This window comes from Volvox carteri, assembly GCF_000143455.1.
Source record: "Volvox carteri f. nagariensis unplaced genomic scaffold VOLCAscaffold_5, whole genome shotgun sequence".
Taxonomy (NCBI): Eukaryota; Viridiplantae; Chlorophyta; class Chlorophyceae; order Chlamydomonadales; family Volvocaceae; genus Volvox; species Volvox carteri.
The window spans coordinates 1224649-1238641 of NW_003307548.1; the positions used below are offsets into that span (position 1 = coordinate 1224649).

At 52.7% G+C, this 13993-nt stretch overlaps 2 protein-coding genes across 2 annotated transcripts; both read right to left on the reverse strand.

Annotated features, from left to right (window-relative positions):
- On the reverse strand, positions 1–2140 carry VOLCADRAFT_116341 (uncharacterized protein; the record flags this gene model as incomplete). Its single annotated transcript, XM_002947197.1, has 5 exons — positions 1–57; positions 858–894; positions 1218–1506; positions 1576–1684; positions 1718–2140. 5 exons carry the CDS (start codon positions 2138–2140, stop codon positions 1–3), a joined length of 915 nt encoding a protein of 304 aa, XP_002947243.1.
- Positions 2141–3018: 878 nt separating this feature from the next.
- On the reverse strand, positions 3019–12253 carry VOLCADRAFT_79505 (uncharacterized protein; the record flags this gene model as incomplete). Its single annotated transcript, XM_002947198.1, has 23 exons — positions 3019–3617; positions 3895–4035; positions 4173–4369; positions 4587–4749; positions 4857–4951; positions 5061–5241; positions 5681–5833; positions 6137–6333; positions 6859–6982; positions 7240–7368; positions 7610–7730; positions 8028–8200; positions 8330–8399; positions 8691–8850; positions 9182–9368; positions 9571–9669; positions 9740–9853; positions 10032–10115; positions 10567–10658; positions 10765–10921; positions 11191–11307; positions 11756–11856; positions 12037–12253. 23 exons carry the CDS (start codon positions 12251–12253, stop codon positions 3513–3515), a joined length of 3177 nt encoding a protein of 1058 aa, XP_002947244.1. The 3' UTR covers positions 3019–3512.
- Positions 12254–13993: the final 1740 nt, after the last annotated feature.

Genomic DNA, 13993 nt, shown 5'->3' on the forward strand with positions numbered 1-13993 from the left:
TCAGCAAAATTTCCAGCGCTGCCCGCAGTTGGTACACGTGACGAACGTTGTCATGGGCTGCGCGCGACAAGATGCGGAAGATGTAAGGCATTAGGAAAAGCCCGCCAAGTGGTCCAGCCCAAAAGGGAAAGTGATGAATATCCTTGCGCTCGTACTACAAGGTCTCCCTAGCGCTGGCTAGGAGGGTTTTGGACTGGTGGTGTCGACTATGGCCGGCCAATATGAAACGTCAGTGCAGTATAGGTTGGCTGGAGTTGATATGCCTTTGTTATGAACAAGACACGGCTACTGCAGCTGCCGCAACCACTTATAACCAGTTCTCAATATGCGGAACATATTAAATTTGCGGTCACCTAGGGATCGCGACGTGCAAAATGTACGTGCAGGCCCATGCCGCCCCATCCATACCTCATCCGCCGACCGCGTTTGCATTTGCTGTAGGGAAGAGAAAGGCCATAAGCAATAGCCAATGGCATGGTGAGGACATAGGGTTTTTAGGGTTTTTAGGGTTTTATATGACATATTTACAAATATACATGATGAGAATGCGTTGTTCTGCAGCCAAAGGGGCAGAGTGCCGTACTTTAACTATCATATTACATTGCATATTTTGAAGCTTGGACACATGTGTAGTGAAAATTGATGCCTCATGTGTCGGCGGGTGCGTGATGACCGCTGCGTCGTCAACTGCGGTCCTGGGATCCATCAGGATGGAAGCTGTGTGGGAAGCCCTGGTTACGTTGCAACGCTGCTGCAGTGCCCCCGCAAGCCTGTACTTGTACAATTCATACCGCCAGACAGGCCTTGCCCTTGGTGGCGCAACTAAGTAAACCCCATCTCCCAACGTAAGCACTTACATAATACGTGCACTTGCGCTGCTTGCAACGGCCGCACCTGCGAGAAAGTGGATATAAACGTGGTAGGACCGGTGAGCGCTAGCTCGATAATTTGAGGAACAGGACAGCCCAACCCGTCTCTTGTCCCTATGCATAGCAGTACGACTACCTTAACGCAACATAAGGACTACCACGCTTGCACACTGTCCTGAATAAAAAGCATTGGCTAGAAGCCGCGCTCCCTTTGGCCCCCATGGGTTTGCGACGAATGCACCTTCCTAACGGCCCATGCCTCTTGGAGGCAAAACAATGATAGAAACGGTGGAACGCACTCCAAGGCGTGAGAAGCGTCAAGTCCATCTCAAACCCAACCCAACCCACTGGAACATGTCTGTGGTAGCCGCGTTGTTGACGCCGCGTGTCGCTTCCTTAGCCAACCATTCCTTCATCTCCCGGTTTTTGCGCTTCTGCTCGTCGCTGGCGAGCTCCTCTGCGCTCATGCGCACTAACGACTCTGGTGGTATGCTGCCGGAGAGGACCCGCTCCCTCAGGTCGGGATTTTTGGCGTCCTTCAAGTTGAAGCACAAGGACCGCGCCTTTGCTTTATACTCTCCACTCACCGACGACCCACTACCAGCCAACAATTCGTGTAGTGCATCCTCTATAACAGCTGCGAGAAGGTTGGGCGACTGCAGCGAAGATGGGCCAGTGGCACCTGTGTCTCCTTCACCTGACCCACCGCCACCTGAATTGAAACCTACGGCCAGAGCCTCAGCGAGCATGACCCGGACCTTATCCCGGGTGTCATTGCCACATCGTGGAGGGTCCACAATAAAGGATGCGCACGTCTGCCGGTGGTGGGGCTGGGAGGATGCCATTACGGGACGCTGCCCGGCTCCAACACCGCTAGTCATGGCGGAGGCCTTGCCCGTCAGCGCCAGGGGGGCGCGCAACCCAGGTTGGGAGGTAGACGCAGGGGCCTCACGCTGCGCGACAGCATCGGGCGTTTCTGCTTCACCACCATCATTTTGCTGCTGCTCTTGCTTGACGCATTGCTTCCACGCCTCCACGGCGGCCTTGGCTGCCTGAGCGACCGACACGCAGCTGTGCTTGCAGAACTTGTTCAAGCGCTTTCCCGCATTGGTGCGCTTTAGCAGCTCTGCTGTTACCAATCCTTTCTGCAATTGCTTAAGGACATCTAGCATTCGTGATTCGTCAGCACGGTCGCCATCGGCGGCTCCTCTCCCGCATGACTCGAGCGTCTTAAGGCAAGTGTTGAGATCTGCCTCTGACAATGTCCCCATACGAGAGCAGTATTACTGGTAATCAAGTAGGCGAACACTGGGACTGGTGGCCCTGCTACGGTGCGGTGTGACAAACTCCTCGGGTTGGTATGCTTAATTCCCTGAAGCCAGGAACGAAAATGTTCTGATGCTCAACAACATCACTACGTTTGTCGTGCTCCCAACACAAACAAGGTAAGTTTGTAAGCCCCATCCACAAACTCACCCTGCGAAAGGAAGCACAGTCTTATGACACAAAACCCAGGGATTCAGAAAATCTCACTACTCAAGTTATGAAACAGTACGTCGGTAACGTTGCACGGAAAACTACACTGCGCATTCACATGCAGTTGCATCTGCACGATTTAGTAACCTGTACTAGCGGCGTGGGAGAACGTAACATAGTTCCTATCAATCCATATTGACTTCAGCACATTGGTTCTCAAATGCCGTCTTGCTTAGGGATCTGGTTTCCGTTTTGGCGTTGGGTGGACAGCGGTCTTCGGTGCGTCTATTCACCAAGTTCAGTGGCACGTTCCATCCACTTTCAGTCCATCAAATCGTTACATGTAAAGGCCACGTTACATCCTGGCTCCGCCTTGGACTTGCAGTTCGTATGGCGTAGTACAGTGTGGTAATGGTGGATGGTGCTGTTGGATGTTAGATAATGTCCAATCCTAGATATGACGGTCCAAATGTGTTCAATGGGCCCAGAAGCCCACTCTATAATCACCACCATCATGGTTAGGTTAAGCCATACAATGTTCACGACCAGGGCTTCTCTCCTTGCAGCGCATGGCCACTGCTGATAACCCGCAGGCGATCCCGACACGTTTTCAACGGAGTCACCGTGCCGTGTGCAATTAGCTGAAGTCAAGTGCGGCAGCCCAGCGAAAAATGCATGTACGAATTAAAAGCTTAATTAGGAGAGGTTGATAGGGGTATATAGGTTGTTCGGTCATGGATTGGGCCAATGCCACCTGCCCGGCCGTAGGTTGGGCCCAACGATGACGACTATGCGGTTCTGTTGACTATGGGGTTCTGTTTCTGAAGAACCTAACTCATTGACCCTTAACCTTCAACAGCTATGCAAGGAACAGCAATCCTGCCGAACTGAACTTCCGTCCTGTTGCAGACTTACCCTAATTAAAATGCTCGCCTCAACGCATGACCAGTACACATGCCGCCTATTGCGTGAACAGGCCCTGTTACCGGCAAAGCATTGACGCAGCCAGGCCAAGCTCATTCACGCATCGCTACCCCAGCAATACCCCTCCACGCCAAGACGTCAAGACACTCTTCTCTTGTTCGGTCTCGTACGACTAGCTATACACAATGTCCTGGTGTCATGCCGGCATTGTGGCCCTGTTTGCGCCAGTCCCGAGCGCTTCCGCTACCTAAACTTGATGGACACAAGGGGGACGTCCAGGTCCTCTCCGGCGTCGTCCTCGCAGGCAACCACGACGTCGAAATGATCCCGATTCCTGGGCAACTCCATCTGCCGGGCAGATAGGACAATTATACAGACGGCAGGGAGTTGTACCTGGCCTTGTCAAGAGGTCCTAGTCGAAGGCTATCCTGCTGCTCACGTGCACAACAATGTCCCAGTGCCCATGTGCACCATAAACAAACACATGTTGCGTGTGGCACGTATCATACGTCAGACGCCGTGTGTCACTCCATCGTGTACATATGCACATCGTACCGCTGTCATATACAGAACCGCACGGATTCAAATTCATATTAAGTCAGGCACGACTCCCCAGATACTTTACCTTCGCAACCGTGACAACCAGCTCGCTCATTTTCTTGCTTAGCCGCTCGGCGTGCTTCGGAAAGATGTTGTTATACAGCAATGCCGGGCCGCAACTGATAGAGTAAGCACTCAGACCCCTGTCGTTGAACCAGTCCAAGACCTGAGACCAAAATGCAAGATAGCACTCGGGACGTCAAGGACGCCGTCACAAACGTAGACGGCTTTATGCCCAGCAGCATGGATGCCCCCCATGACCAACCAATTTACAGTTGTTCGACCGACATTACAGCATGTTACCTGTTGCACTGTGAGATCACCCTCCAACGTCCACCGGTCCCAGAGGCTCCACGTCAAGTCGTTATGCTTAGTGACCTTGGGAGGAATAGGCTCCGCCATGGCAAAAAGTGGCAGCGCTAAGTTAGCAAAAGTATTGCGGTACGCCTCAAGTGCCTTCCCCGGCAGGATAGCCTTGTACAGCTCCAGACACACCAGGCCTGAAGGTTTTGAGATCCAGAAGTTCATAGGGCCGTCTCAAAGTTGGACGTCAACTTCGTCCCGGTGCGCGGGTGTAGGAAAGGTTGCGAAGGTGCAGGGGAGGTTGCGCCTTGTTTAGTGAGGGGCAAAGCTTTATTTATTCAGTATACCATTTTAGTACAGCGAAGGTGCGGGGGAGGTTGCGAGGGTGCAGGGAATGGAAACGGGGGTACGCACCTGTAGCGACTGCCGTGGCGGTTGCAATTGCAGGGATAATCCTGCCCGCGATGAGCTTGGCCTTGAGCTTGTCCACCTCGGGAATCGAATAGTTGCGGGCACGCATATTGGCAAGGCCGGCAATAAGGTCCATGTGGTAGTTCGTGTCGTCATCCTTCTCAAACTGTGTAATGCCAAAAGAGAAGTCCAGAGGGTAAACAGGGACTAAAGTCCGGCCGATCACGAGGCACCTGATACCCCTGATAACGTGTGTCGAAATGCATACCCCACCTGAATCGGCCCGAGCTTGAGCGCAGATCCCAGCTGCTGGGCAACCTCCTCCAATCTGGTGAGGAGTGAATCGATAATCGCCTCGTCGTCATGGGCTGCGGCAGCACCGGGAACGAAGGTTATCCATCGGCCTTGCCAGGACCGCAGTGGAAAGACGGCTTATATAGAACCTTCCTTTCAACGCATAAGCAGCATTCATCTTACTGCGTTCAGTCTGCACTGGCTTTGAGCGATCCGCCTTCGGGTCAGTCTCAATCTGGATCCCCGCCCGGGGTGCGAAAGCGGGCACGTCCACTCCCGCTGCCACAGCAGCCACCTTGCTTGCATCCACGGCCCAGTCTGGACGGGATATGTTGTAAACCTCAGCGCGCAGGATGGCGCCAGCCTGGGGCAAGGCTCGTCATTACATGGACAAAATAAATGTGAAATGCACATGGTCGCTGACATTCGTTTCGGAAGCTTGAGGTTGTATCAATCTGACGACGGCGATACCAAGTAAATCTGCATGCATGAGCCTGGATAAATCGTCGCGAATTTGCCCCACACCTATCTAAGTCACCTGCCAAACGCCTACTGCTGCGCAGAATGACACGTCTACGCTCCTAGTTGCCAAGCCATGGAAAGCGTATTGCGTTATGACCAGAGAACTGGCGCAGGACAGCATGAGCCGATCCTTAGACGTTCCAAGAGGTCCATGATCGGCAGGATGATGCTAACAACCTAGGCCGCGCGCCTAGAAGCAGCACAAAATATACCTTGCACAATGCACCCCTGACAGATAAACACCATCGGCCCTACTTGCGTACCCTGTTCTGTTATCCTACCTGAACAAACGCCGCGTGCGCTGGGTCGGCAGGGTTAAAGTTGAGCGGTCGTGGAAAGCGCTTAGGAGCTGACCAAAATGGGGCACCAGTAGAAGTTGTAGCGTCCTCAGGGAAAGTGTAGGTCAGCTGAGCTATGCGGTTGTGGAAGTAATCCTGGTATTTCACATGTCGACAGGATAAGAAAACATATATTTGCATGTGCCAAGGGTGAGATGCCCAGAGGGTGTCAAGTAGCACCAGTGCAGGTCAACTCGGCCTAGCGGCGGTCTTTGGAGCTGACATGCAAGGGGTATGTAGAAACTGTGGGGCGATTTTGCTGTAGTAACGCAGCTCACCAAACCAACTGTTCCGTTTGCGGGGCGCCAAACTTCAGGTCTGTTTCTATCATTTGCCTTGGTCATGAATTATCATCCTTAAGAACCAGGTCAGCGCCTAATCCAGTCAAATTCCACCGACCTGGAATCGCAACCTCGCCCACGCGATGCACTGCTCGAAGGTCGCGGACCTATTGTCCAGCAGGACTTCGGCTACAGCCTCGAGTTGCTGGCGGGCAGAGGCGTCCGGATTGGCCCGCACAGCCTTGGCGTATTCGGCTGGGTTGGCCAGGAAGGAGGCGGCCTCGCGGGGCCCCTTCTCCAGCATCCCCTCAAACTCTACAATGTTGAGACACAATAATTGTGTAAACGGCGACGTCGTGCATATGATCTCATGCAAGTGTCAATGGCATGTGCACACACTGGCCCTTCCTAGCCTGTAAAATGAACATATTTTCTCATGGTGTAAGGTGTATCGCCACGCGCGACAGCATACATGAAGAGTCATGGCCACGGCCGGAGATTTTCGTTATTCCAACATTGCACCACACTATTGACCATGGCGAATGGACGATTATTATGTCGCCTTAATTTCAGTGGCCCGCCACGAGGGCGCTGGGTTAGCCAGTATTGGGAGCAAGGTGTTGGTGTTGAGGGCGAACTTGGGAGTGACGCTGTGCGGCATAAAATAAAAAGAGCGCGGCCACGAAAGCGGAAGCCAACAGCAAAGCAGTGTTAAATTTTTTTCTCCCGATCAACATCGAGCCATATGTTAATCTTAATTGCACTGTCTGCTGTACTCCCTCGGGTCAACCTTGCACCGAATCAGTTCGTCAGCAACCTAGTTCCCTCGCTCCTACTCACCTGAACGGGCCCAGGTCAGGCAGTGGTCAATGTTGTGGGGGAATGAGTGGACAGTGCACATGGGCGCTTGTTTCTCTGGCGGGTCGCGCGATGCACCATAATTCTCCGTCAGCCGGGGGATAACCTGGAAAATTAAGGCAGCGAGGAAAATTGAGAAGCCAGGCATCTCAAACCCTCGCCCTTAATCATGTATATGTCCACATTTGATGCTTCTTAACTAGAAATAGCCACAGGAGAGCCCAAGGACGTACAGTCATTCACCTTATGACCGGTCTCCCAAAATCCTCGTTGTGTTCCAGTGCCAACCAATTTGCCCATAAGACTACCGGTGCTAGTAAGACCGGCGCAACCTGCCGCTCGGTCCTTCCTGTTCTGCCCTACCATCTGTGTGTTGCACTTGGGCCCCAGCGTCCCGCTCTCGAGCAACGGCTTGCAGAAGTACACGCAACGACTGTCCACGTACAAACGTGCGTTTACGTTATCCAGCGCGTTGACCACAAGGTCCAAGCCCTGTCCAAATGTCCGTGCGGCAACGAATCAGTCAGCTACGCAATACCGGCTAAGTGCCACGAAAGCTAAGCGATAGCGCATTTTAACCACGGCGTAGCCAACGCGCTCTGTGCTAGAGTTGTACTGTCGTACCAACAAAAGCCCAGGGACCGCACTCCTCAACGCTGAATAAAGACTTAAAGTTATACAAGGCCGCCTCACTTTCCGCAATCATGGCAGTCGTAATCAACTCGCAACGCACCTGCCAGAATTTGTCGTCGAAGACGTTTTCGGTTTCAGGCGACACCCTGTTCTGGAGCGGAACCACTTGGAAAGCAGGATTGAGCTTTTGTGCTGCAGCGGCTGCAACGGTTGACTTGGCGCTGCAGTATAAGAGATACGTCAAGACGCAGAAGGATGAGGAACAATGATGAACCGGGTGCTCGCATATGGAACAGTACAGGAGAGATTTGAACTCGACATGCAAAACCCACCACACCATATGAATGGAAGGAGTGCACGGGAGAGATCTTCAGGAGTGGCCAACTCCATGAGCCAAATAATCCAAAGACGTCGGCTAACAGCTCGTGCACGTGACCACATGTCTTAGCTGCAGGACCTGAGTAAACCCTGTCGTACGTCCCAGCCCGTCTTCCCATGATTTCCCTGTTTCCACCAACCTTCCAATGTCCCAGTCTCGGAACAAAAACTGGCGACTGAGGTTAGACTTCTCAATGACATCATCGTCCGTCACGGTCACAATGCCGGGCTGCGGGGCCCCTTGCAGCTGACAGGCCACTCCCATGCAGGCGAAATTCTTCAGGAACTCGCAGCCCAGTGCGCCAGCGCCAACCTGGTATGTGTGCTTTATGTAAGAACGGTGTCGCAAACTAATAACAACATTCATATAACACTAGTCGCCAGCTCTCTGCGTTCGCCAAGTCAAGGCAGAAAAAGCCGGGCTGCAGGACGCCCGACGCACCAGGAAAAGCTTCAAACTCGAGAGCCGGCGCTGCATCGTCCGGCCGAACACCGCAATCTGTGGATCATACCTGAATTCAGCAGATGCAACGGCATACGAAACAGTAAGCAGCGCATGAAAGACTTGGTCCAAAATTATGGGCGACATCCTGAAAACAAGCAAAACAAAAACGAGTCCTTCGCGATCTGTTTGAAGTCGCCATAAAATGCCTTCGCTCTATGCAAGCAACGGAAGTGCACATCGCCCTCACAGCCGATTGGTTTCCTGTGCCACGTCGCAAGAGAACACAGAACAACACGGCCATGCACAAATATGCAGTCTGTCCCTCCCGTTTCGTGCTCATGCGTCCTTGCAGCCCCACCGTGTGCCTAACGGCTTATACTCGTCCGCGCCGGCTCCTCCTGCTGCTGTCAGCTGCTCTTGGTCTGGAAGAGATTCAATGGAATCAAAGTACAGCCATTGGAAAATCGGATGAAACTTGCCGCTCACGGCCTTGACGACCTCCTGGCCCACTATACCGCCTGCAGAACGCAGAGGACAGGGATGGAGGGGTATCACGTTCAGTAACATACCATTCGTCTGTTGACTCGACACGCAGCTGTACAAATCTGACGTTAATAGCCTACTTGTTCGCGCTCAGGGTAAATGTGCATTGCGCAAACGCAGCCGAACGATGATACTTTACGCAAACCATCAGGTACTCCTGTCTTTTCGTATCTCTCTATACTACTGCCAGCAGTATATTTTCAATACAATCCTGAAGGACCAGGAGAGTACAACAAAACATGGTCCCGACCCCCATATCTCGGGAACGTTCCGAATGCTCAACGATGTCAACCCCGCTTTCCCTACCAAACATTGCAGCCATAGGATTGATTTCCGCTGAGGCGCAATGTGCCAGCTTTGTTACCACGCCACCGTCAACAGCCTCTAGCTTTGCGCTACCAGCAGGCAAAGCTGAATTAATTTGCTCAGCCAATGAATGCAGCTTTGACGCATCTGCCGCGTCGGCAGGCCGAGGAGCCCGCCCTGTCTCAGCCTGGGAAAAGGGTCGGAAGGGAAGATACACCAACTTAGCTTTTGCGTCGAGTGTTTACAGAAGCCATTCCCATACCGCAATCTATGCCTTTCTTCCGGTTAACTGTTGTCCAGTTAGCCAGGGCATACACATCACCAGCCACATACCGCGAAACCCTCATCCGGCGCATCCCTGCGCTGCCCCAGGCCCTACACCTACATACCTCAAACTGGTCCAGTGCTTGGAAGCCCACATGCAGCTGCGCCGCCCGGTCCAGTTTGGAGAAATCCGTCAGCAGGAAATCACCCGGATTCAGGAGCGCCTGGGGGAGGTAAAACTGGGGTTTCACGACAAACACTATGGACATCGATAATCGCTCAACCTAACCGTACCTCGTCCAGCGTTTTAAATGCCAGGGTCTTGGGTTCCTTAACCTGTACCACAATGCCACCACGCACGTACTCTCCCCAACTACTTGTGTCGAGGTCGAGCTCAAAAGAGTGCGCCTGCAGCGCATAGTGATCATTGAAAACAGACACGTTAGGTTTAACGAGTCGACACGGCTCGGCAAGCTTAGCACGGACCATGCTCATCGTTGATTCCACATTGAAAGAGAGCACCTACATACATCTTTCTACTATCGCATGCTACATTGTTACAGAGCGCTTCCGAATTACACCTTACCCTGCAGTTCTTGACCTTAAATGGTCCATGCGTATTGAGCTTTTCCATGCCCACCACCTCGCTGAACGACACAAGCTCACCGTCCTGTGGAAAAGGAAACGGCCATACAGCTCATGTTGGATGAACGCCAAGTCGTCCAAAGAAAAACGTGACATAAAGCTAGGTCAGGATGCCTGCTGAAGCACATGTACACCCGTAAATGTACATATGCGGCTGCACTTGTCGTTGTGGACTGAGCGACCTCCAGTGCAGACGATACGTACGAAAGTTGAAAACGCCTCCCCAACGGAAATTTTCAATAGATTTTAAGCCACACGGAAGCACTGTTTCGCTAAACATCAAATTCTCTTGGCAATAAAGCAACAAATCCCGCCCAGGTGGTTAACAATCCGTTGGTTCGAACTAAGCAGTCCGACGCAGAGGTCGCTCAAAACCCCTTAGACTCGCAGTCTGGTATGTAAACACTGCGCGTCACACCAAACCAGGTCCATCCATTTATTGACCACTCATTCCCTGGCGCATCATGATCACAAACCTGAAACTCTAGCCGCTCGTCCTCCACGCAAGTTACAATTGCGGGAGAGCCGCTGCTCACAGAGGCCACAATGCCAGAATGCGGTTCCTCACCTGTTGAAGCACACGTAGGCAAAGGAGATCAGTGGGACGCATTATGGCCATGATGAGGCCTATTAGGCTAGAACGCGAGACATTCATGAAACGGACAGCCCCTCACCGTTAACGTCGTACACAGTAAAGGAGGGGCCAAAGTCCGTGAAGACACGTGCGAACACACCACGGGTCTCCGCCCAAATAAAGGCAATACCGGCGGAGTGGCAAATCGCGTCTAGACGCTTCGCCTCTCTTAAAGTAGCAGTTGTGCAAACCACCACCTACGGTGCATCAGGGCCAAGGCCTGTTGGGGTAAGCGGGATCGCGATAAACTGGTAGCCAAAGGCAGCCATGGGGGGCAAACTGCAATTTGCACATGGCTCGATACAGGGCAAGGTGGCTTGGTCATGCATACTTCCGATGCTAACTGTACATCAACCGCATGCTGGATTTCCTATCCTAGTAACCAACCCGACCCAGTTGCCGGCATCCAGGACACGTTCCAGCTGCGTGGCAATGAAAATAGCTGCGACTTTCGCGCAATCCGTACATGGAATTTCTTGATGAACTCATTGGTTAGTGGGCCTGCTGCAGCATGCACTGCAACACTGGTGTTCAGCTCCTGAAGCTTGTCTCGGCACGCCTCCGCTCGGTTGCGACCAACATCCTGGGAGCCAAGGTGCCAATTCATGCAGTTGTGTGTGGTTGTTACAGTGGGCAGTTGTGATGTAGGAATATACGTGGGCAAGGGGTTAAGAACAGCGCGTCTTAGGTCTCACAGAGCAATAGCCCCGCTTCCAACCCTTTCTCAAAGCCAAGACATGTAATGGTATAGTTGCGGAGACGAAGCAGCCAAGTGAGTCTAGGCGTGGAGGGAAGTAAACAAGACGAAACCGACGATGGGTAGCAAGCGGTCCCGTCTCTGGCACGCCAGCACGTTTCAAAAATCACACCTGGTGTCCGCGGCACAGATGCATGCATAACCCTTGACTCGGCGAGCCAAACTGATCCTGTCGAACAAACGGTTGCACCCGCTAGTAATCCCAACACTTTGGTGGACTTGCGTTTAACTTCCATCAATTGCATAATTACATGTGCGACGCGCTGGTACGCACCTGCTCCGCTAGGTAAAACTGTGCGGAGAGATCCGTCATGGTGACGGTCACTGCGTCATGCACAGTAACACTCCGCACACCCGCAAGTATGACATTCTTGGCTGTCAGGATTGAGGAGAATGGCAGCATTAGGCCGGAGGACTCAACTCCCATTTGTGACAAGGTTGTAACAAACGCCAGGCAAAGAAGCGTTGCCCTGACAACATGCCAAGAGTACATTTACAAACCACGAGCGCCCAGCTCGTCACTTGCCAAAATAGATCCCAACCGGAAAACCTTACCTATCTCGACCCCCAGCCCATTTGCTCCGCTGATAAGTACAGATGAAGTAGCCAAGCGCTTCATGGCCTCACGGCCATAAACAGCGAGCTGGCGCGAATGGAGATTTTCATCAATTTCCACCTGTCCAACACCCCCGTCCGGAGCAACGCTCTTGCTCATAGTAGGTTTTTTTGCCGACGGGGTATCAAAGGAACTTTCGCCAGCGCGTTTTGACATGAAGCGCACAGGCGCGTTCCTGAACGCGTCGGGCCTCTCCCGACAGCTTTCCTGCCTTATACCTTGATTTAGGAAGTATGTAAGCGAACTAAGGTGAAGATTTACGTTTCCGAATGACTACGGATGCGAAAGCTCCGAGAACACTAAAGCAGGTACAACCAAGGACGTTGTACGGCCGTACAACTAAAGCTTGGAAGTTTCGCCAGTGCTTGACTCGAGGCATAGGCAAGCATCATTTACAGGTAAGGTAAGTATACTAGCTCTGACATGAGAAGCCTTGCAGGCAGGGAGACTTCTGTCTTAGAAAGTCCCATGGAGGACATCCCGCCGAGGTTGGCAGTCCTGCGGTGCGGCCGGCGTGACCCGCCATGTTTGCCGAATTCCCCCTCGTCACACTGCCACGTAAAACATTATCCCACAGAATTGCGGTGTTTCCCGTGTTTTGGGGGATGTTTGTTTGGCTCCGCAGCACCGTTGTCTGGTTGGCTGCAGCAGCTCCTGATCACTGCGGGTCCGCAAATGGCCATGCTACCCCGGACACCATATCTAGTGTCTCCGTGCTGGAATTCATGGAGATTTTCACCTATCCGGTTCTTTGGTCTCGCGCTTCGAAGGGGTCCTTGCTGTGCACCCCTGCTCTGTGATGCGGCCGACCCATGAGGAGGGTAGGATCCGGGCTGGAGTTGGGGAAAAGCTCTGTCGCAGAATTAGCCTGGATTTTATTCCTGACAAAAGAATTGGTCCGTCGGGGTCTTGAATTGTCCTGGCAGGCTCGCCGGAGGTATTCGAATTGCGCTGTGGAGCCCCGGAATTGGGCTGTACTGGACCTGAATTGGCCTGTCCGGGTGCCGAATTGGCCTGTCCGGGTGTCGAATTGGCCTGTCCGGGTGTCGAATTAGCGTGTTCAGGGTGTCGAATTGGCTGTCGAATTGGCAGGATTGGCTCAGGCTGGCATCCGGCAGCACATGGCTTTTAAGGAATTTACAGATAACTTTGCAAGGGGACCGCTTACAAGTGCCTCATGTGCGTATTGGTTTCGATCCCAGGACATGGAGCAGGAAAACTTGCACACCTGTTTACCGTACTCTGGCAATGTAGGGAGGCAAGCACTCAGGGCCACGACTGCATTACCCAGTCAAGTCAGTCGCCGAGGCCCCACTGTTTTCCTACCACACTTCATCGGCAGTTTGATTGCAGAGTCTGTGGACGCCAGCACATGGTTAACTCGTGTTGCTGTGGCCACCCAGCGCCATGCACGGTTCTGTATCCACAGTGTTGTGTTCAGGCGCGTGTTTACATTTCTTCGTCTGTTGAATAATTGGATGAATGAATGAATGAACGAATGAAAGGGGTTTTACGTTGTGGCGACTCGCCATGCCACTAGTTCGGGTCGGTTCGGGTGGTGGTATCTTTTCGTCGAACACACACACACACACACAATGAATGAATGAAATGAGAACCGAGGACGGTAACCAGGCGTGTAGGGTTCCTGCCACTTACAGAATCAAAACCAACACAGTAGTTACAGAGTCTCATAAAGTTTCATTAGTTCCTTCAACTACCGTGATTCTGGATGCCTGCCTGAGAGTTTCCGGGCCGACCCCGCAATTGGTCGAAATTGCTCGATACAAGGGTTGAAATTGGCACGGGGTCTAAACCTGGGACAAGTTAAATTGCCGGGACAGGCCCTTGAATTGGCCTGACAGGGACACGAATTGGCCTGGCAGGGACATTCCAACA